A 22,639-nucleotide genomic window follows, 5' to 3' on the forward strand; every position below is an offset into this window, starting at 1 on the left:
CCTTAATTTTAAATTTTGACAACGAATTATAAGGATAATCATCGAGTAGGGAATACCCCCCCTAAGTTTTAGGGGCCCTGATCCTGATTCTGATTATTCTGAAAATTTTAGGGATTGTGCAGGATTACTTGGGTGTCTCAATTAGGGTTTCCTTTTTTTTATACAATTAACATAATAAGTATTAATTTTAGTGAGAGTCGTTACATCCTCCCCACCTTAATAAAATCTCGTCCTCAAGATTTGGACTATGATATCTTCTTGGGGTTATGTTATTTCTTTTAATTAATAGAAACAATATATTATGGGATGGAATCAAAAGATATTTGATAGGCATGAATTTTGAAATAAAATGACTTGGAGAAACAATAGGATTTAATGTCAGAAAGGAACTTACTTTGATCAATTGAGGGAGATTCCGAATTGATAAATATCTATTTGTGAATGGAAGTATGGAAAATGATTTGTTAATGATTATCCGAAAATCAATATCGTTTACTTAAATAGTACTAGACAATAGAATTTAGTGTATCGTAATCTGAGTACATAATTGTACCAAGAATATGACAAATCAAATGAATAACGTATGAATAGGGTTTATTATTAGCACAGGCTACAAATGTATATGGATACTGCAAGGTATTGTTATGATTGAAAGAACTTAATAATAAATTTATCATTTTCGAAATTAACTGAGAGTTTCAAGGAAGCGAATCTAGATATTTCAAAAGATGAGAAGTTCAAACGAATGAGATGAAATGATATAGTTTCCAAGGTGATTAGGTTCAAGCCAAATGATATATGAAAAATGAATGTGAAGGATTTTTAGGATAAATAAAATTCTTTGTCAAAAGAAAGCTTACTTTGATTGGAAACTGCGGAATACTTAGAATCGACAGGTTCAAAAATGGAATAAAAGCATAAAAATGATTTGTCAAATATTGAATTATGATATAAGAAAATCGATGTGCTGAGATGAGTGAATTGCAAGGATACACGAAAGATAATAGGGTTAGTGTATTTTTGTCTTAATACATAATTGTATTCAGATGATTTTAATCAAAATGTTTGATTAAAGATAGGTGATATTTCGATTTATTAAATACCTTTTTCCTTTTATGTTATTATAAAGTAGAATAATAAATAAATATAGATAGGTTTAAAATATCAAAACCCGTGGTAATTTTGACAAAATAATGATATATGTTTTATAAATAGGTTTACCCAATATCCTAGAACTCACGATTATCATTTTTAAAATCAAGTATGTTTAACTATAAGATTTTATAATAGGGTATTTTAAATCATAAAAGTAAAATAATAAATGTTTATTTAAATATTGGCTTGCGTAAATAACATCTGATATTTCTATAAGTATTTAATAGTTGTGAAATATTAATCAAGATGAACATTTATTTATAATATGTCTTGTTCATGAATACTTAGACAATTATTTAGATAATTTTATTCGTCTCTTTAATTGTTTTATGAAAATATGTCTTCTCTTTACAGTACAAAGTATATATATTTCTATATATAATATAAAAATATTTTTATATATAATTGAAATTTACTAAATAAGTATGATAACTTAATTTATATACATTAAATAGTTATTATCATGGTTGGATATTGGTTAGTGCTGCCTTGTTTAAGCATGGGTGATCAGTCCATGCCTAACTAAGGCTAGGCTATCCAATATGTGTTCCTGACAATAACCCTAATACCTAAAATAATATATTATTACCAAAAATAAATAATAACTAGTCATAAATTTAAACGAGAGTATTCCTTAAATATAAATTCTTCACCTTAATGGTTTAACAAGAATTTTTTTTAAATATAGGAATATTATATTGTAAATAAGGTAATTACTTATGTAAGTTTCCATATATAATCAGTATAATGTTTTTCGATCGAACATGATAGAGCAATATTTATTATGAAAGGCTCGATTAATGCTGTAAGAACTATTAAGAGATATACTGAAATATGAAATAAATTTGTATATCATTATCTTAGCACATGATTGTGTTAAGATCGCTTGTATAGAATAAATCAACAAAGCGGATTCAATATAAATAAATAAATAAATAAACAATTAAATCTGAGATTAGCGCAAGCTTCAGATTTTGTGAAAACGTCACCACAAGGTGATCGTGATCAAAGAAATGATTTAATGAGTCGAATACCAAACAAGCATGTTATGGTTCAAAAGAATCAAAGTGTTTGCTGGAATTGTGATGGCCTAAAGTATCATATGGGACTTTGAATTGAATACGTATTGCGAGCAAGTTAACTTGGTTTGAATAAAACGAGTTTTAGTAAGGAAGTTTGGACATGATCACAACAGAAACCATGTATACCTTTTAAAAGAAAATCGAGTTTTTCAAGAAATTCATTGATTCGATATCAAAGAGTCATTACTTTGTAAAAACGCGGTTTACAATAAAAAGATCAAGTATAGCGAAATGATATTTGAACTTTTGATAAAACAACAAATTGGAATGATGCTCTCCTATGGTTTTCATTATTCAAATGAACCACATGCGCAACAAACAGTGCATGTGTAGCGTGTGGATTTACCAAGAAATGAAATGGATCAATATTTGCTACTATGAAAGAAATCCTCATGGTATGATGACCCTTAGAAGAAGTAAAAACACGAAGGTCAATTCATTATAGGCAGAAGTCAGAATTGCAATGAAAGGAATATAAGAACTTCATCTGGAATTTCGTGGGATAATCGTTGTTAGGTGACGATATCATGGAATGTCAAATAGAATGAAATAGAGGATTTGCAAAGGTATGTGACTTCTTTTGCAGTGTCAATAATTATGACTCTGATTAGACTGTGCACCGATGGTAAAAATCTTGTTCCAACGTACCTCAGCGATATTTATGTCGTTTGTATGGTCACGTGGCAAAGTTCCGCTTTTTTTTTTGATTCTTCCACTGACAGGATTCGTATTGGTGTCGTCGTGTCCAATTATATTTTCCAAAGGTCTTGCCTTGGAAGTCGTGATATATTTCGATATCTGTGTATAATTAAATTTTCATGTGTTTTCTTGTGTACTAGCACAACTTTTACATGTTTCTTACTTGCGTTAATAGTTTATGGTAACGCATTGGAAATTCTTATGCTTTTGATGGTGTCCCAACTTAATGGGTTTCCATTGTTATTATTGTCGCTCGAGTTACAAGGTAGATGATCAAACGAAATAATGTTTGACATCGGAATTATGGATATATGTGAGAGATTTCTGATAAAGAAATCTAGAATTATTATTGACACATATGATTGTGTTTTATTCTTAATTATCAATCGTTATGGTTTTTGGAATTTTCTTATAGATATACATATCTATATATTTATATATTTTATATGCTGTAATATACATACCTTTCATAAGGTTAATGTATTTAACATATTCTTATTTCCAAAAACAAGTCAGATATCAGATCATGATATTATTTAGGAAAATCTTGTCACTTGTTTGACATACTATATACCCCATCTTATCCGATTCGCGCCAGAGAGGTAATCTCAGTATATCCGGACAAGCTGGAGAGTCTGCTACTCTACACCCAGTTTTGCCGGAGAAAATTTTCTATTTCCCATAAATAGTATCTTTTCAAGATTTTTAAAAATGCCTCTTTTATTAGGGCTTTTATTCAGAATCAAGGAAATTTGTATTTCCATAACATATCTTGAGTCTAGACCAAGTAATATCAATAAACAAGAATAAATAGCAATTAAATGCTATTGCCTGCTAATCGTTATTCTTATGGAATACCAATATCCATTACATTATACTTATTTATACTTATATAAGTAATTTTATCTTGAAGCTTATATTAAGGCAAAATTCTTAAGTTCGAGTCTAAATATCATTCGGAGTGCTATCAGATAGTATTTAAGTTTCTAACTTTCCGTTTAAACTTAGGTATTATTACAACACCTAATTGCGTAAACAAGTGGCTTAGCTTATACTAAGGCATCTTTCTTATGTTCAAGTCTAACTGCTATCAGCTGTGCTACCATTTAATAGTAATCTCCAAACTCTTTTATTTAAGCTTAAGTATTATTATCACAACACTTATAGGCTTAAAGCAGTGGCTCTGATACCACCTTTACTGTCACGACCCCCGACTCCATCCTGGACGGAATCGGGAGCCGCGAACAGTCCCAGTTGTACCGGTGATTATTTTTGTAAAACTTTGCAGCGGAAATTTCATCAGGACCGTGAGTTAGGAAAAATATCAGAGTTTAAAAACACCGGATTTTATTTATTAAATAGATGGGATAAAACCCATGTTTTACAATGGTAGCTTTAATATAAATAAATTTGATTTTATAAAACAAGATTTCTTAATTTGATTCAATTTAATAAAATAAGCCACTTCTTGAAGTCCTTCAGTGCCGGATCCAATTCTTACTCCCATCTACTGTAATTACCTGAAACGCGTTTTAAAAAGGTTTTGTCAGCGGGAAATACTGAGTGAGTTCATTCAGGTTTTATACAAAAACATATTTGTTATAATTTACAGCATTGAGAGTTTTTACATTTGCTTCTTTAAGATTGGTAAAGACTCAATCACTGCAATTACAACTTTGTTATAATTTACAGTATTAAGAGCGATTACAATGTTTCTATCTATCAACCAACTACCCACAGTATTTGTCACTCGACCAGCCATCGGTAGCCTCATTGCCCGATGGTGTCTGTGACTATGGTCATATCACTCATTGGCTAACTCGTTGTCCAATAGTGACGGTTATCAAGTAATGTATACAAAACCCCACATACCGGCTGTAATTTGGTGATTACATAGACTTAATCCCTGTAATTATAACTTTGAAAATAACTTGGAGTTTTGTAAAACAGTTGATAAAAAGAGAATGTGACTCACAGTATAAGCATGCAGTATTGATTTAACAAGCTTCTTGATTCTACATCTTCTGATAATTAAGCGTATACTTTATTGTTCTGGATCTTCTGATGTTTTAATAGCTTGTTTAATTGTAAGTGTGTGGTTGGGAGTATTCTGGTAGTTAAACATATAGTTTAACAGAATGGAATACGTATTTGTGTAAAACCCAAATCAAACCTTAACGGTAGTCACGAGATTCGAACCATAACAGAATTCACAAAGTATAGTACTTTGGCATCCCTTTAACGAACTCACAAAGTATAGTACTTTGGCATCCATTTAACGAACTCACAAAGTATAACACTTTGGATTCCGTTTACCGAAATTCACAAAGTACAACACTTTGGCATTCGTTAGTTGATTCCTGAATCAATCGGACAGAACATCGCTTTGGTGATTATTGGTTAGAACACCAACGTATAGAGAGAAGAATAGAAGAAATGAGCAAAGGAAAATGAATTCCTAAGCTTCCTATTTATAGGTAAGAAGTATGAAAGTTCTAGGAAGTTTCCTATAGCTTTTCTAGGAAGTTAGCTATACATTTTCTAGGAAGCTTCCTATCCACAGATATCTATCCTCTTACACCTTCCTAGCACCTTCCTTTGATATTATCTACTTTATATTTATATATATTTCTATTTAGGTGATTAGTAGATCTTACTTAGCTTAATTAATCTTGTTTAACTTAATTGATCTTGCTTAGCTTAATTAATCCTGCTTAACTTAATTAATCGTTCTTAGCTTAATTAATCTAGTTTAGCTTAATTAATCCCACTTAATTAATTAATTAATCACACTTAACTTGATTAATAGATTAATTAATCTACTTAGTTAACTTAACTGCTAAGTTTATTTAAGTTTACTTAACTATTAAGTATTCTAGCAGTTTCCTGATTACGGGTTCTAATTTCTAGACACAATGGAACTCGTATTAGTGTATTAACTCAATTCAACTTTAACGATAATCACGAGATAGAAATCCTCACAACGAATGACAAAGTGCGATACTTAAACATCCAGCGGATTCGCAACGAATGACAGAGTATAGCCCGAGTTCGGGCAACACTCAAACATCCTGTCGGAATCACGACAAATGACAAAGTATAACCTGAGTTTGAGCTGCACTTAAACATCCATCGGATAGTCTCAATCGATCGGATAAAATATCGTACCAGTGATTAGAGTTATTACCCTAATAACGGGCAGAGTTTAGGGATTTAGAGGGCAAAATCCCGAGCTATTATTTACAAAAATAAAAGCTGACGGAAAGAAAAGAATTGAACAGCGATCGAGTTAATACCCGATATCGTAGCAGCACCCTGCTATACTAATTGGAGATTATTTCGGCTATAACTCGACGTATATTTGGAGTTTTTACGTCGTTTTACTTTCTGATTTCGAGTCCCAAGGCCTGCTATTTATACACGAAATTTGACATGCTTACGGACCGTAAGACTATTCCCTTACGGTCCGTAAGGGACACCTAAGGGTCATAGGGTTTCCACGTGGGACTAGGCTTGCTGAGTCGACGTCTCCTTAATTTTAAATTTTGACAACGAATTATAAGGATAATCATCGAGTAGGGAATACCCCCCAAAGTTTTAGGGGCCCTGATCCTGATTCTGATTATTCTGAAAATTTTAGGGATTGTGCAGGATTACTTGGGTGTCTCAATTAGGGTTTCCTTTTTTTATACAATTAACATAATAAGTATTAATTTTAGTGAGAGTCGTTACAAAAGGGGGTTCCCGTCACAACATTCGTGTTGTTGACGTTGACGTTTTCGTTCGACATGCTGAAAAATTAAAATTTTAAAATTTAGTCAAAAAATCTGATTTACGCAAAACCAGAAATAAACTATTAAATTTTAATTTGACCACAAATTTACTGTTTAGGCTTCTAAGTCCAACTTTGAAGACCTAAAAACAGAAATTTTTAATAATTATAACTTACTGATTGGCTTCTAAGTCCAACTTTGAAGACCAAGTCAGAAAGTTTTTAGCAAGTTAGGACAGATTCTGAGGTGTAACCAAAATGGTTTTCAACCAAAGTCGCTCCTTTGAAGATGAAAACCAAAAAAAAATCTGTTTTTAAAACACAAATTGGGTGAAAACAAAACTGGTTTGAATCACAAACAGAATGGTTTTGATTACACGAACAGTTTTAAAAATTTGTTTTAAGATTGTAGGAACCGTTCGCGTAATAAAAAATAAAATAAACAAGTATTATTAAATTGCTTACAATACAGAAAGCTGGAAAAACAAAATACTATTACAACTGAAATAAACAAATACAAGAAGGGAGTAGAATCAGAATGACTGAGGCACGTGTTCAACACGCTTCCCTTAAAACAAATTTCGAGTCTCCCAGGAGTACTCGTTTTGTTTCCCAGGGTACAACAGCCGGAGCAGTAGTACTGCCGGAGTTCGCCTACAACCCGATGTCTACCTTGAAAGCTGCAAGAAAAAGGATCAGAAAACTCTAGAGAGAAAGTTGAATCTGCTGTTGTGTTGCTGGGTTTTTCGTGGTGTGTTCTACAGCAAGGTATGAAGCTGTATTTATACAGCTCCCGGTTTGAAACAGCCAAAAACGAATTAAATGAGAGGTTTAAATTTGCATTAAACGTCTTCAATGCAATTTAATACGTCATTTAATTCTCAGTCAAAGCTTATTAACTCGTCAGTTACGAAGCTGGACTGAAACTGCACTGTCATTCAATGCTGGAAGCTTCTGCGCGCACGTGCAAGTCATCCTGGTGCGCGCGTGCCCAGGTCTGCATGCCCATGCGCGGAGCGTCCTCTTGGATCACTGCCATGCGCGCATGCGCCATGTCACCATGCGCGGTGCGTCCTCTTGGCTCAAGTCCATGCGCGCGTGCGCCACGTCACCTGTGAGCCTATACGAGCGCGCCACACAGTCGCGCCGTATTGGCTTACTCTGGTGCAAGTGCAAAGTGCCCCATCAAAGCGCCACATTGCGCCTCATCGCCCACGCCGCGCACGCGCGAGGGCGAGCGCTTGCGCGAGCTTGGGCGCTCCGCAACCTTCGCGAGGACACTAGTGTGTGCTTCCATGAAACAATAAGGATGGAGAGTTCCATCTTAAATACCCATTAAGTTCCGTCTCTCCTCCTATGTGGGACAAGGTGCTAGTTTCCCTTTTGTTTCAGCATTCAATGTTTCAAACACCCAACTTTGAGCATCGATATCTCATTCATCTTAGCTCGGTTTTGGACGTGGTTTAGTTCGTTGCGAAGCTCTTCCAACATAGAACACAAACCCACAAATAAATATATAAAACCCGCTCATTTTATTATATTTATTTCTAGTCCAAAATTGAAAAAAGATCATTTTCCTATATTTGTGAAAAGTGCTATTTTCACCTATTTTTCCAACAATTCTTATGTTTAAATATACCCTTTGAAAACTAGCAAAGCTTTATATCTTTCTATTTCATCATTAGACGATTCACATAAGCTTCTCTATTAACACCTAATCTCTATAATTTAGTGAAAAAATAGTGGATTATTGTATTTACATGCTGCATCAAGTTCTCCAAATTAATAAAAAACAATCATTGAAAATTCAAAGCGATTCTCTAGGTATAGAGAATTAGAGATTCATCATCATTGTCTTTAATTATTTTCTATAATATATATGAGTGAAAGAAATATAAAAGATAATAAAAAAATAAAGAAGCATTATTTAATTAAATAATAATAACCATAGAGAATGAGATGCGAGAGGTTTTTAATTGATCTTTAAATTGTAAGAATAAATGTGATCTTTTTGTTAAATTATATAGATAAAGATAGAGAACTTACTATGAATGCTCTTAGGGTGAACGAGGTGGAGCGGGGAAGCTATTTGCCGCGAGTGGAGGGTGTTGTGGTCTCTGGTGTGTCGCGCGGTGAAGGTTGTGTGCGGGAAAGAGTTGCCGCATGCGGGGAAGATGAGGGAGAGGGGCTAGTGGTGGGCCCCACTCTCTTTCAACCAATCATCCTTAAAAAAATAGTTTAGGTGAAACCATCCCTTATATTTTTTTGGACAAGAGTGGTGTATAAGAATGAAATTGACATGACACATCATATTTGGGTGGCTGAAAATTTCCCCCATCTCATGAGGGGTACACCCCCTTCACCCTTATCCCTAATATTTTTGCCCAGATGGAAATGCAGTCCGAGAGCAATACCAGACAACTCACTGGGAATCAAGCCTATAAAGGCTATATGGGATCATTATTTGTTTCTCTTTGCCAGCTGATAACACACGAACCATCGTTAGTGCTCTAGTGGTGACCACGAGTATTTAAGTTCCATCTATGGTGGGTCCGGGTGAGTTTTCCTTTCCAGGTCTCAAGTTCGAGTCTGGGTGATAGGTGTTTCTAATTGAGTGGTTTAAATTGGTGATCTATCGTGCGAGGGGGCTCTCTACCGTGGACCCGGTTAAAACAACGTATGCTAAATCTCCCAACATTCGCGAATAATGCACACCTTTAAAAAAAAGCTGATAACAAACGACTGCCCAAACCATCAGAAACTTCCTACAAATCACCGACGAATTGGTCAACATTTAAAAATAAATTAAGTAAAATAGCTTTTGACCGTATCCATTACAATATGTCGTTTTTTCTTAGTCAGTGAAACCCCTGTTTTCTTGTAGTGTTATATCGATCAATGTTGTCTACTTGTCCACTGTGAGCTCACATATTTGTTTTTGGTTGTCTTAGCGAAAAGTTCCCACATAGATTGATACATGTGAGCATGTTTATTTTTGAAGTTCTCTTCTCATTCACAGTCATTTCGAACACTTTTCCTAAGCAAACTAATTTGTCGCCTTTTTGTCGCTTTTTTGTCACAAAACTAAAACCCTTTCTTGTTCGTCGGAATTTTGTAAGAATAGTGTGGGCGTTTTCGTTCGTAGAAAATGCGTAGGAAATTTTGATAGAAATAATAACAATTTTCTAGGAGTGACATATTAGTGATATTTTAGACCAAGTATTCCCTGTGTCCTTGTATCTATCATCTTTTATATAAACATAACGAAGACATATGGGATTGGCTAAGGGGTTACAATCTATACCACTTATCAATAATTTTACAGCTTTTAACATCATAATAATACATTTCATTTGTGTAACATACCTATTTTATACGATTGTTTGTTCCTGTAATCATATGTCTTTTGTTTGCTTCCCTCTCTAGTTGGGACATTTGGACTTTAGTGGGATAGTTTTTGTTTTCGTTCTTCATCTAATGTTTTTATCCCCTAGTTAATTGGTTAATTTGTATGTTTTATATCTCTTGGAGTCTTGGGTCCTTGTCTTTCCAGCTCCTGCTTATAGCAGTTGAACTTTTAATAAATAAATATATTCTACCGTTTTCCAAATATGTATGTAGCAGCTGAACTTTTTATAATATATTCTACCGTTTCCAAATATATATCGATACTGACATGATATAATAATAAGGAAAATTCAGGCCGGCAATTTTGTGAAGTGGACATGAATACTCCAAATAACTTGGTCAAAATATACGTGTTTAATAACCTTTTTACTATCAAACTCTTCTAGCATCCCTACAATCTCCTCCGTCCTCATCCACAACAAACCATGTTCATACTCGCCATAAAACTTCTCTTCTGCTTCTCTTTAGTTTACATCTATTTAATCAATACCATCACCCTTGCGCAACCCGTTTTAGTTTACAATCGTTGTCAAAACAAAGAAAACTTCACCATAAATAGTACGTACCAAACGAATCTAAACGCGACCCTCTCCGCCCTCCACACCACCAACTCCGGCTTAGGTTTCTTCAACTTTTCCGCGGGAGAAGGAAACAATACGGTCAACTCTATCGCACTTTGTCGAGGTGATGTCGGTCCAGATGCGTGCAGCATTTGTCTAAATGAGTCCATAGTTAACTTGCGGAGACTTTGCCCTAACCAAAAGGAAGCAATAGCAGGCTACGACATATGTTTGTTGCAATACTCCAACAATGATTTATTGGTTTACCCACAAGAAAAAGATTATTTTGTTCAGTTTAATCCACGGATTGCAACGGATATTGACAGGTTTAATGGTGCGCTGCGGCCATTAATGGACGAGCTGAGAGGTACCGCAGCCGCTGGAGGTCCGCTACTAAAGTTTGCAGCGGGGAACAGGACCGGTCCGGATTTCGATAGGATTTATGGTCTTGTGCAGTGTTCTCCATACTTAACGGAGGAGCAGTGTAGTGAATGTTTGGAGGATCAAGTGAGTAGGATAGGGCTTCATGATAATGGGAAAATGGGAGGAAAAATTGTTCTACCTACTTGCAATTTTAGGTTCGAGATATATCCGTTTTTTAACCAGAGTGCTCTAGCCATTCCCTCACCACCAGTTCGGCCTCCCTCACCATCATCGTCACCACCACCAGGTACGAATACTAAAATTTCGGCCTCTTATAAGCTCGAGGGTTGATAGACAATGGTTTAGACTTAAGAGTAAATTATAGATTGTTCCTAAAAAAAGAAATAAAACCCTCAAAATCTAGTTACTATAAGCTTTTATGATCAAGCGATTCAAACTCTCGAACTGACCATTTTAACTTTTTTAATAATAATTTGTTTCATATCATATTATTAAATATAACGAGCAGAGACCTTTGTTTTACTTTTTTTATATAGTTAATTAATATCCTAAAGACTACTTCTATATCTAACATACTAAATGTACATTAATGAAAGAATTGGTCCTCAAACCAAAAAAGCAATATATTCTTTTGACAAACAATGTGACTTGCCATGAAGATAAAAACTATTAAAAAAAGGGAAAATCTAAAAAATGACCATTGACCAATCCCTATTTCTGAAATGGTCATCTCCCAAATTTTGGGAGAGACGTTTTACGGATCCATATGCATGGGAAGCATCATTTTTTAAGAATGATTATCAAATTGTAGCGTCATCCAATACAAACATGACACGTGGCTATCTTGAGACGTCCCAGACGTCAGACAGACGCCTTAGTGAATGACGTGGCCCTTTTTCATTGGGTCTTCCAAACATCCTCTTGTTTAGAGACGTATGGGAGACGTCTCAAGATAAAAAAAAAAAAAAAAACCAGTCACGTGTCGTGTTTGTATTGGATCACGCTACAACTTGACAATCATTCTTAAAATGACGCTTCCTATGCACATGGATCCTTGAAACGTCTCTCCCAAGACTTGGGAGGTGACTATTTTAGAAATAGGGATTGGTCAATGGTCAGTTTGGATATTTTCCCTTAATAAAATGTAGTGGAAATATTTGAATTTTTTTTATTTAACATATTTTGATCTAGGGTTTTTGAGTTTTGAGCAATCTATTTACTCATTTTGGGTTCTGGATTGGTGAAGAATGAAGAACTAACATTCATTAGTGTTTGGTTAATTTGTGTGAAATGATTTTCTTAGATTTAGTTTAGATGTTAGTTTTTGTTTTGTTGTGTGGTCAAGAAAATAACAAAAAAATAAGAAGCCAACTGTGCAGAAAATAATACTAAGAAAAACCAAAAAGAATAATCAGCTTATGCCTTATGGTGTTACGTGGGGTGTTTTTTAATGTAATTGGTTATATGGTGTAAGAAGGTAATAGGGTCAATGGCATCTTAGAAAAATCATCCATGCCGTTTTCAATATAAAAATAAAAATAAATAAAAAACCACAATGTTCAGTTGAAAAGTAAAAGAAGAGTACGTAAGTTGGGTGATTTTCGTAAAAAAAGCAAGTAGACACTAAATGACAAGGTATTAACGTCCCGTAAATCATGCCCTATACCACGATATAAACATTTTTGTCCACAACCATCGTGTGATTTCATCTTTTACACCGGGAATTGACCGATGAACCAAGGCGGCGTCACATGGTTAATTATACGAACCAGACTTTGAACTTATTACACGAGTACAAACAAACACCAAAGGCTAAAGAACGGATGGTGGATATGTTGGAACTGAATGCGATAGTCATGGGAGCGTAGTTCGGAATAAGGAAGTGGGGTCGAGATCTAGATTCAACCCCAATTTCCTCAATCGACTGATGAACCAAGGTGTCACATGGTTAAAGACATGAAGATCTGTGATGCATGCTAGTGGTAGGGTGATTTGGGTTCCTCAATGGAGACTCAAGTTCAATCCTCACTTGTGTCACTTTGGTGGATAAGGCAATGATAGATAGAGCCTAGGCTCCTTGCAGAGGTGTTAGGCTCTATCTTGAGCCCACCTGGGTTTTCGTCCCACCGTGTGTTATGCCAGAGAGTTCTGCTCTTGTGGTGGCACAACGACTGTCAAGTGGCAGCTGGCGATATGGTTTCCCAGGGGAACGCCCAAGCCAAACTCTGAAGCCAGATTGAGCCCGGTTAAGATGAGATAGTCTGGCCGGAGTGGGATAACGGGGCTCTCCAATTTAGGAAGTGCGGTAGCCTAATACAAGAAATTCGTTGTTCCAAAAAAACATAACACCAAACTACACACAAACTACACACACGTAGGCAAGTGTACCTATCGTATACACAAAAGTTAAGAACCTAAAGCAACAATAGCTCCTAATAACTAATATGTCAATTTCTAACCGATGTTAAGTAGTGATTTGTAAAGAAACTACTAATTGCAAACACGAAGTAAAAGGAGCGCGAATTGTGGAATTTGAGAAATCGGATTAAAGAATTAACCATTTAGACCTTGACTCAGGCTACAGATTTTAATTATTTGTGAATTTTTTTATTAATTAGTTAAAACATGTTAAGTCCTACAATGGACTAGAGTCCACCAGGGTTCATCTCCCAAAAAAAAAAGAGAATCAATGATATGGACTGGCACTAAAACTTAATCTCGTGAATCAAGTTTTAGCTATCATCATTCATTTATGATTTAGGGTTTCTAAGTTGGGTTCGAGACTCATCAACGAACATTGTGACTTATGAATCAATCAAGATCAACTATATGAAAAATTTTAACTAGTTTCCATATCTTTCTACCAGATCTCTTTCCTTAGGTAGCTCACAAGTTTTACCAATTATGTCACTTGTTTGTCTGTTATCAGTTAAGTTTTAAAGCCACAAATTATAGTGCACTTTTATAACCTAAAGATAATAAGTGTCGAATTTAACATGCATAACTTCATAGAAAGATCGACAAAACCACACATTCAGAGCTAAAACCAATAATAACAAGTAATCATACACATAAAAAGATCAAAATAACAAACTTTGTATAAAATCACACAATCATACTTAAAAACCAACGTAAGTTACACCAAAACAAGAATCATCTTAGCCCTAAATGGCTATGGAAGGTAAGCATATCATTTTAATGTAAAACAAACCAAAAACAGATCTAGATAAAGTCATGGGTGATTTAGATACTAAAATTGAAAGAAACCCAATCGATATACGCGATTAAACACGAAGCAAATGGCTAGATCTTCAATGCTCAAGCCTCTAGACACACCAATTTTTAATTTTGCACCTAAATGAACTTCTCAGCCTCGAAATCGCGATCCTTGGGGCTTCTAGCCGTCATGGGCCTAAATAGAAGAAATTAGGGTTTCAACGACTGCGTACGGTCCGTACTCCTTAACTAAGCATGGCTTGTATACACTTCAAAATCCCATATTTATATTCATCTCATGTAGAAACCCAAAATTCATATATTATTGGGCGCGTAACTCATTTTCTCGCCCAAGATATGCCCAAATGAAGTTTTGACTTTTTCTGCCACACTGTTTTTGTTAGTAAATGCCTCGTTTCATCATGTTTTCATTCAAGCTCTTCACAAACACCTTCCAAACCTACAAATCCACAATATACATGAATAAGTACCACAATATTATGCAAATATTGCAATATTAATCCATTTATATGTATGTAAAACATGCATAATTAATAGCACATACATCTGCCATGATAACTTGTGATAAGTTTGTAGTTTCTTTTCTATTATAACATTCCAGCGCATGTAAACTACAGTCAGCACGAACATACAATGCTGCATTTGATACAATCCAGCACAGTACATCAACATGGATAAATAATCACGACAAAGCAAAACAACATAGGACGATTCAACAAAACTCTTGCAACTTTTTTTTCCTTTTTTTGTAATAAACAAATGACAATAAAGAAAGACTTTATGATGCTATTATAAACATCAATCCATGTAATGCCATAACTTACTACCTATGTTACTATTGATCTTTAAAAAAGATATCACCATTTATGTTAGGATTATGCAAAAACTGTTCACTGGTTCCCGAAATGACAAACACGATCCACTACAGGTAAATCGACAACCAGCGACCGTAGTCATGTTGCGGAGTGTCGAGGCTAGCTGGAGGCGGTTTCTTGGATCTGTAGATCAGGAGATGAGATCCGTAGATCTAAAAAGAAATTAAAAAACAAGGCAGGTGATCGTGGTCTGTTAGATCCTTAAATTAAATGGTGAGATCCATAGATCAAATTAGAAAAAAAAATAATCCAATTAAACTGTCGTTTGAGATCTAAAAGACACAAGACGTGGCGCCGCTCGAATTTAAAAGTAGTAACCCCGGAACGAATACAAGGAGATGTGTGAAATTATGCTGACGACTGGCCGGAAATATCCAACACAAAAACTTTACAAAGGAACACTTAAATTATCTTAGTGAAGTTTAAGTAAACCGTTGTTTGAAATAGATAATGGTTAGAGATTTATGTATTATTTGTTTCCTTATTAGAGTAGGGTAGAAATCTTAGTTAGCAAGTTATGTGAGATGTTAGGGCAATATATTTTGTGTGGTTTTTGGTCTAAATAATAGAGAAAATAGTGGTTAGTTGGTCGAATCCAAAATTCGTGTGTGTGTGTGTTTATCAGGATCTGGGCCAACAATTTTACATAACTTACACTTGTGGAATTGTTACTTTTACAGGAAAAAATAAAAACACAACACGAACGGTAATAATAGTAATCGTTATTGTGACAACCATCATTGTCATTATAATTGCTTCACTTTGTGTCTTCTTGAGATCAAGAAAAAAGAATAAGCGAGCTCCACCTCCACTCATCGAGAGGATTCAATGTAAGTTGCACATTTCAATAAACTCAAAGCTAATTTAGAGCTAATACAAAACTTAAGTATCAATGGCTTGTATTATTATGAAAACACTCAGCTGCTAAGGCATTTTCTAACTCTCTTTCTCTCTACTAGCTGAAACAATTGACATCGGGACTCCTGAATCTTTGCAATACAACTTTAGCACAATGAAAGCTGCAACAAATGATTTTTCTCAAGAAAATAAGCTTGGAGCGGGTGGATTTGGACCTGTTTATAGGGTAACTACTCAACCTTTATATAATGTGACTAAAGGTTAACAATCTTCATATTATCTACTATACATGATATATAGGGTAGGCTTGAAGATGGTCATGAAATAGCAGTAAAAAGGTTATCAAAAAATTCTGGACAAGGTGATTTAGAATTCAAGAACGAGGTTTTGCTCGTTGCAAAGCTTCAACATCGTAATTTGGTTAGACTATTGGGTTTCAGCATAAAAGGAAATGAACGACTTCTCATATACGAGTACATGCAAAATGCAAGTCTTGATAACTTTTTATTTGGTAAACTCCTAGAGCCTTCCTCTTTCTCCCTTACACATGCCGCATAACAAATACATTATAACTTTTGGTTATTCGTTATGCATGTATAGCAAATAACAACTTTCAATGGTTTATATTTTCCATGTATGTCCTTTTAGGGGAAAAAATTAAAAAATCACAAATAACATCGTTGAATCATTGAATGTGATAATGCTTGAGCAATTTAACATGTGTTGAAACCATGAAGGTTTTTTTTTTTTAAATAATGGTACCGATATACCACCATTTCACCTTCATGATGTGTTTGTAGATCCAACAAAGCGCATGTTTCTTGATTGGGAAAAGCGATACAATATCATCAACGGCGTTGCAAAGGGGCTTTTATACCTTCATGAAGATTCGCGTCTAAAGATAATTCATCGTGATTTGAAAGCTAGTAACGTGCTATTAGATGAAGAAATGAATGCTAAAATTGCAGATTTTGGCATGGCTAAGTTGTTTAAACCCGATGAAACCCAAGGCAACACAAATCGAATCGTCGGAACCTAGTAAGCTTCATTTCTTTAATTATATTTCATTATGACAATATTAACAAATTTGGTTTACTTAAACTTCATGGACCGAATCAAATGCTCTTTTGTAACACGATATCTTAAATAATAGCAGTTCCCCATATATTATAGTTTGACGTCACTACCAATTCAGTATTACCTTTTTCTGTGACTAAGAGTTTATGTTATTCTATTAGATTTTATGTTATTTTCGTTACCACCACATATATACATGAATCTATATGAAGTATGATGTGTGCTAAAAAAAAGATAACACTTGAGGTTGTACTACATACCATGTCTGCATGCATGAGTATCACTACCAATGATGCCTTTCTAAGCAACATAATATAATTCTTGTTTTTTTAATCATTACCAGGTTTTCTTTCTGTTTGATTGAGATTTCATTACATGTTATGAAGCAACTGTTAACCTTTCCTCATTATATGCATTCTTATAGTGGTTATATGGCACCGGAATATGCCATGCATGGTCAATTCTCTGTAAAGTCGGATGTCTTTAGCTTTGGGGTGTTGGTTTTAGAGATGATAACAGGTCAAAAGAATCAACATTTTCGGAATGGAGAGAACATTGAAGATCTTCTTAGCTTTGTAAGTATCCACATCATTTACTCGATAATAACTCCCTTGCAAATGTCAGTGTTCATTTCTAGTATTATTTTTGCATCCCCTTATAGGCTTGGTAAAGTTGGAATAAAGGGACAGGGATAGACATGATTGATCCCACATTAAAGACAAGACCAGGTTCATTGCGCAACATCATTAGAAGTATTCACATTGGGTTATTATGCGTTCAGGAAAATATTACTAATAGACCAACCATGGCAACGGTAGTTCTTATGCTTAATAGTTTGTCTATCACGCTTCCAGTACCCTCAGAACCTGCATTTTTCATGCGAACTATCACTAATCCTGAAAAGCCACTCCTTCAAGAGTATAGTTCTTCGGCGGGGAGTAGTAGTTTTGGAAACCCTAATGTATTAATAGCAAAGCCAAGTTCACGTGATCAAATGTCAATAAATGACGTTTCAATATCTGAGATCGATCCTAGATAAGGATTTTGAATGCATTTATATTTTATTGGTGTGATTTTATAAAGTTTATATTAATTTACCATGTGACTTTCTGTTGAATCTAAACAGAAAATTTGTAAACTAATAAGAACCCTTATAGTAATAACTGTAAATACTCTTTTGCTTTATAATAGAGATGAATGCTCGGAAACTTTTATATAAACAATATAATAGGATGGCAACAAGTTCATCCCAAGGACATTTCCGCTGTGGAGGGGATGTAGCAAATCACAGGAACAAATGACAGTTAAACAAATCTTAATAATAACAAGAGGCTAAACAATGCCAAGAAACTCAATAAGCAATCATAAGTAGCTATACCATGAGCATGCCTCGAATGTACCAGTATCAAACTTAACAACTTATGTTTGTAACATTTTTAAAATTATGAATGGATGAACATCATTTTGGTCATGTATTTGTTTATTATAATCGTATGCAATGAAAACTGATCAAGTCACACGTATACGCTTCCGCAAAAGTTAGGGTGTGACACATACTAATGCACAACTCGATCTAACTCTCATTAATCAACTACATAATGCATAATACATGTCCCATTTGTTAGTCATCTTCTAGAGTAGAGACAATAGATACTTGTGTTTTTCGAACGTAGCAAGTAACATGAGGAGTTAAAGCTTTCTCTTCAAGCAATATTCCATGTGCTTAGGATCCTTTGTTTTTCAGTTTCTCACATGTGAACATTTCATTTAACCTAAGCTATGTGACAATTGTCAAATTTGCATGTATCAGTACAATTATTAGACAACGATTAATGCTTAATGACTGTGCTGACTTAACATTTATGACATAAATGTTTTCTGATTATTGATATCATATATACATGTACATCATATATTGCAAATGTCATATCATTATTACATGCAACACTTTATTGATTCAAACGATGCACGAAGCAAAGATAGCATAGTTATCAGACAAATCAAAAAAATGCTGACGGAGTTCAGTACATAGGCAGATATTGTATTGAGATACAGAATGGGCCAGAAACCAAGAGTTACACTAGTATAGTGTATAGGAAAGTAAGGATCATAAAACTGCCTTCCTAGTGATAGTTTAAGTGTCGGAAAGTGCCTAAAACTTACATAAACTGTAGAATTCTGCATAATTCAGCAAAATTCAGCATTTAAACAACTTAATATCATACAGAAATATGGCTAAATGGTCCGAATGCTTTCCTAAGTGTCGGGAATCAAAACTGTCACAAAAGGTAACATAAAGCACACTAAACTGCATAGTTTAGCACCTTAACGAACCAGTAACCAACCGAACAACCGAACACTACCCGAAACATCAAATTTTCACTAGAAGCATTGTTCTATCATTTCTAAGCTAGTTATGGTCCCCGAACATCATAACACATGTTGAAAATAAAAAATTGAAAGAAAATGAAACAAAATTTCAAGATCAAATAAAAGTTTTAGAAAATGAAAAATTTGTTCTTGAAAAGAATAAAGTTGAAAATGAAAAAGTAATAAATTCTCATCTTGAGAAAATCTCTCAACTTGAAAAAGAAGTTGAGAGTTCTAGAAATAAAATTGCTGATTTAGAAAAGAAATTGAAAGGTTTTGTGACCTCGTCAGAATTTCTGAATCATCTTTGTCCAAAACCGATCAATGAAGTTTCAATAAGTGACAATGTCACAAATTATGACAAAGTCATAATTGAGGATTGTGATGATAAATTTGATGATGAAAATGAGAAAAAGAAAATATTTTTGAAATTAAAAGAAAAGTTTCAAGAAACTGTTTTACAGTCTACTGAAAAAGGTGAATGCTCAACGCAAAAACCTTTTAAGAAGAATGTAAAACAAAAACAAAATGTTAAAAATTCAAAAAATTTTCAAAACAACAATAAAAGATCATTAGTTCAATTATCCAATCATTATAAAAAAACACAAAAGTTGAAAATCAAAACTCACAAAAAGTTGGTAATAAGTGGTGCAGGTTTGACCACAGTGCTCAAAAGTCAAATCAAGCTTACAAGAGAAGTGATGATTACCACAAGGCCAAACAGTGTTATGATTTGAGTGTGTGGTTTGATAGAGGAGATTGGTATGATAACAGAGTGTGTTACACATGAGGATTTCAAAGACACATTGCTGTTAACTGCCAGAATCAGAGATTTGAGACGAGGAGATGCTATGAATGTAAAATCATAGGTCATATTGCAAGAGTTTGCCCAATGAGATCAAAGGGAAGATTGAGGGCTAAATCTCATGGAAAGATAAAGAAATCAGTCAAAGTCGAAGAAAAGCCCGAAGAACATAAAGTGAAAGAATAGAAAGTAAAGCTTTCTCAAGGGCAGAAAGACAGAATGAGAAAGAAAAGGAAGAAGGCAAGAGAGTATCTTGAAAAGATTTTGTCCTCGGATACAACCGGAAAATCAGACAACAGTTCTGATAAATCGTTTTGCTCTCCAAAGACTGATCAGTTAAGTAAAACGGATTCATCAGATACAAATCTGAGGACAGAAGAAAGAATAAAGAAAGAAAAAGTGATTAATCAAAAGATTTACAAGACAAAGAAAGTGAGATTTTCACTTCCTGGCGATGAATTTGTTTATTCGGAAACAAAGGAGCCACATGCAGGCAATGAATCTGGTTCTTCAAAGCCAGAGGAGCCATCTGTTGAGGTAAAAGGAGATAATTCCGTTAATACAATGGATGATGCAAACTTTCCATCATTGTCAAACGAAAAAATAAAACAAAAAATTGAAAAGAAACCAAGTGATGAACACTCAAAGACACCCAAGGTTCGTCAGGCTTGGGTGGATCTCTTTAAATGAAAAACCTGACTTGCCGGACTCCCAGGTTGGTAAGTGTGGAGTAGGAATTGGCATCTTTCTTGAGAAATGTTTTATCAAGGACATTAAATTGTACTTGATCTAACTTTCGTACAAATGATTGATAAAGAGAAACAATGTGATGGTAATCCCCTATCTTACAAATGGTAACAACAAAACTAAGTTTTCCGGAAAAACCATTTTGATTAAAACAAACTTAAGTGTTTTGAAATCATTATGGGAAAATAGTTTGTTGTAAGGGGGAGTTCTGATTGTTTATGCCAAGTGAATGGTGAATTGAAGCGATTTGAATCAGTTTGTCAAGTTTGTACAGGTTATTTTCAAATTTTCCCAGGAAATCCAAATTGAAATATATTTTGATTTTAGGGGGAGTAAAATTTTAGAAAAATTTGAAAAATTTGAAAAATTGAAAAATGTCAAAAACATTGAAAAATTCAAAATGAGTTTTGTTGTGAAAAAGGGAAAATGATAGTACATCAGCTAGTCAGTTGCGGTATGCTAGAGAAATGTAAAGTTTTAAAGCATTAAGCAATCTCGCTAATGATGTGCTGATAGGTTTTTACACATTTAGTAAATTTGATCGGGATATAAACCTATATAAATACTTACTTATATCGTGGGGAACATCTCTCGGGTATATAGGTAACCCCTGAAATCCTGTTTGAAAGATTCTATTTCTGACATACTAGGTCTTTGTACGTGATAATATCTGGGGTATTATACCAGGACTTCTGATTTTGCGGGAGCAATAGCCTAGTCCTCGTATAATACTTTGCATTTGCTTTAATCTTTAAAGCCAGCCCTCAGTACAAAAATGATGACACATTGAAAAATGTTAATCATGTACTGTTGTAAAAAAGATCTCCTAAAGAGGACCCACCTAAAGTCGAGCCATGATCTCTCTGCACGAACGGAAGTTCTGACCTGAGCTCTCATGGCCTCATATTTACCCCTTAACAGATATCATTAGTGTGCATTCACCTGTAAGACTGAATATAGTAGTCTGGATACGGGAGTATATTCTGAGATGGTACATGCGTATAAGCTAAGTCTTAAAACACTAATTGCGTATCCTGAACAGATTGAAATGTGTGTGAAAAATTAAGAGGACCAGTATATCGGCAATCTAAGCGAATTGTTTAATTCTGAATATGAAATCAAAGCTTAATGGTACTTGTAACTTGTCAATAGCTGTTATGATTCCCTAACGCAAACTCACAAAAAATATTGTTTGTATATATTTTTTTTCATTTCATGAAAAATCCAAAAAGATTTTTGGAGTGTTTTAGCATAAATTTTGAAAAATTCAAAAAGATTTTTGACAACTGGTGTTGGAGAGTTGATTTTCAAAATTCCAAGTGCTAAACATGATGAACAAATGGTTTGGGAGAGTTTGTTGGAAATGTGAAGATTTTAAAATGTTCAAATGGTTCATTAATTTGAATCAAAATTTGAATGTCATGAATTCAAGAGGTTGAGTAGAGCCTATTAGTGTCAAATCTGTTTATCTTAAAAGTGGTTGAGATATGTGTAGGTTAAAGACCAGGTTTCTGATCCTGATGCTACAGAGAACCAGGCTACAATTCAGAACCTGTTGTTGATGCATGGAATGTCTGTTGACTATGTCTGTATTACGTCTTAGGTCAAGA

At 34.3% G+C, this 22,639-nt stretch overlaps 1 protein-coding gene across 1 annotated transcript; it reads left to right on the forward strand.

Annotated features, from left to right (window-relative positions):
- The first annotated feature begins 10,481 nt into the window (after positions 1–10,481).
- Positions 10,482–18,183, forward strand: LOC110882214 (cysteine-rich receptor-like protein kinase 10). The gene is made up of 7 exons (XM_035978474.1): positions 10,482–11,346; positions 15,853–16,002; positions 16,132–16,256; positions 16,331–16,541; positions 16,831–17,068; positions 17,532–17,682; positions 17,769–18,183. Exons 1-7 carry the CDS (start codon positions 10,542–10,544, stop codon positions 17,775–17,777), a joined length of 1,689 nt encoding a protein of 562 aa, XP_035834367.1. The 5' UTR covers positions 10,482–10,541; the 3' UTR covers positions 17,778–18,183.
- Positions 18,184–22,639: the final 4,456 nt, after the last annotated feature.

The sequence above is a fragment of the Helianthus annuus genome, chromosome 10, assembly GCF_002127325.2.
Source record: "Helianthus annuus cultivar XRQ/B chromosome 10, HanXRQr2.0-SUNRISE, whole genome shotgun sequence".
Lineage (NCBI taxonomy): Eukaryota > Viridiplantae > Streptophyta > Magnoliopsida > Asterales > Asteraceae > Helianthus > Helianthus annuus.

Bases quoted from the DNA above. Each gene is read 5' to 3' on its own strand.
- LOC110882214 (XM_035978474.1), top strand. From the start codon at position 10,542: ATGTTCATACTCGCCATAAAACTTCTCTTCTGCTTCTCTTTAGTTTAC. The intron at 16,257-16,330 runs GTAACTACTCAA...CATGATATATAG, and splicing joins GATTTGGACCTGTTTATAGG to GGTAGGCTTGAAGATGGTCA. The intron at 16,542-16,830 runs GTAAACTCCTAG...ATGTGTTTGTAG, and splicing joins TCTTGATAACTTTTTATTTG to ATCCAACAAAGCGCATGTTT.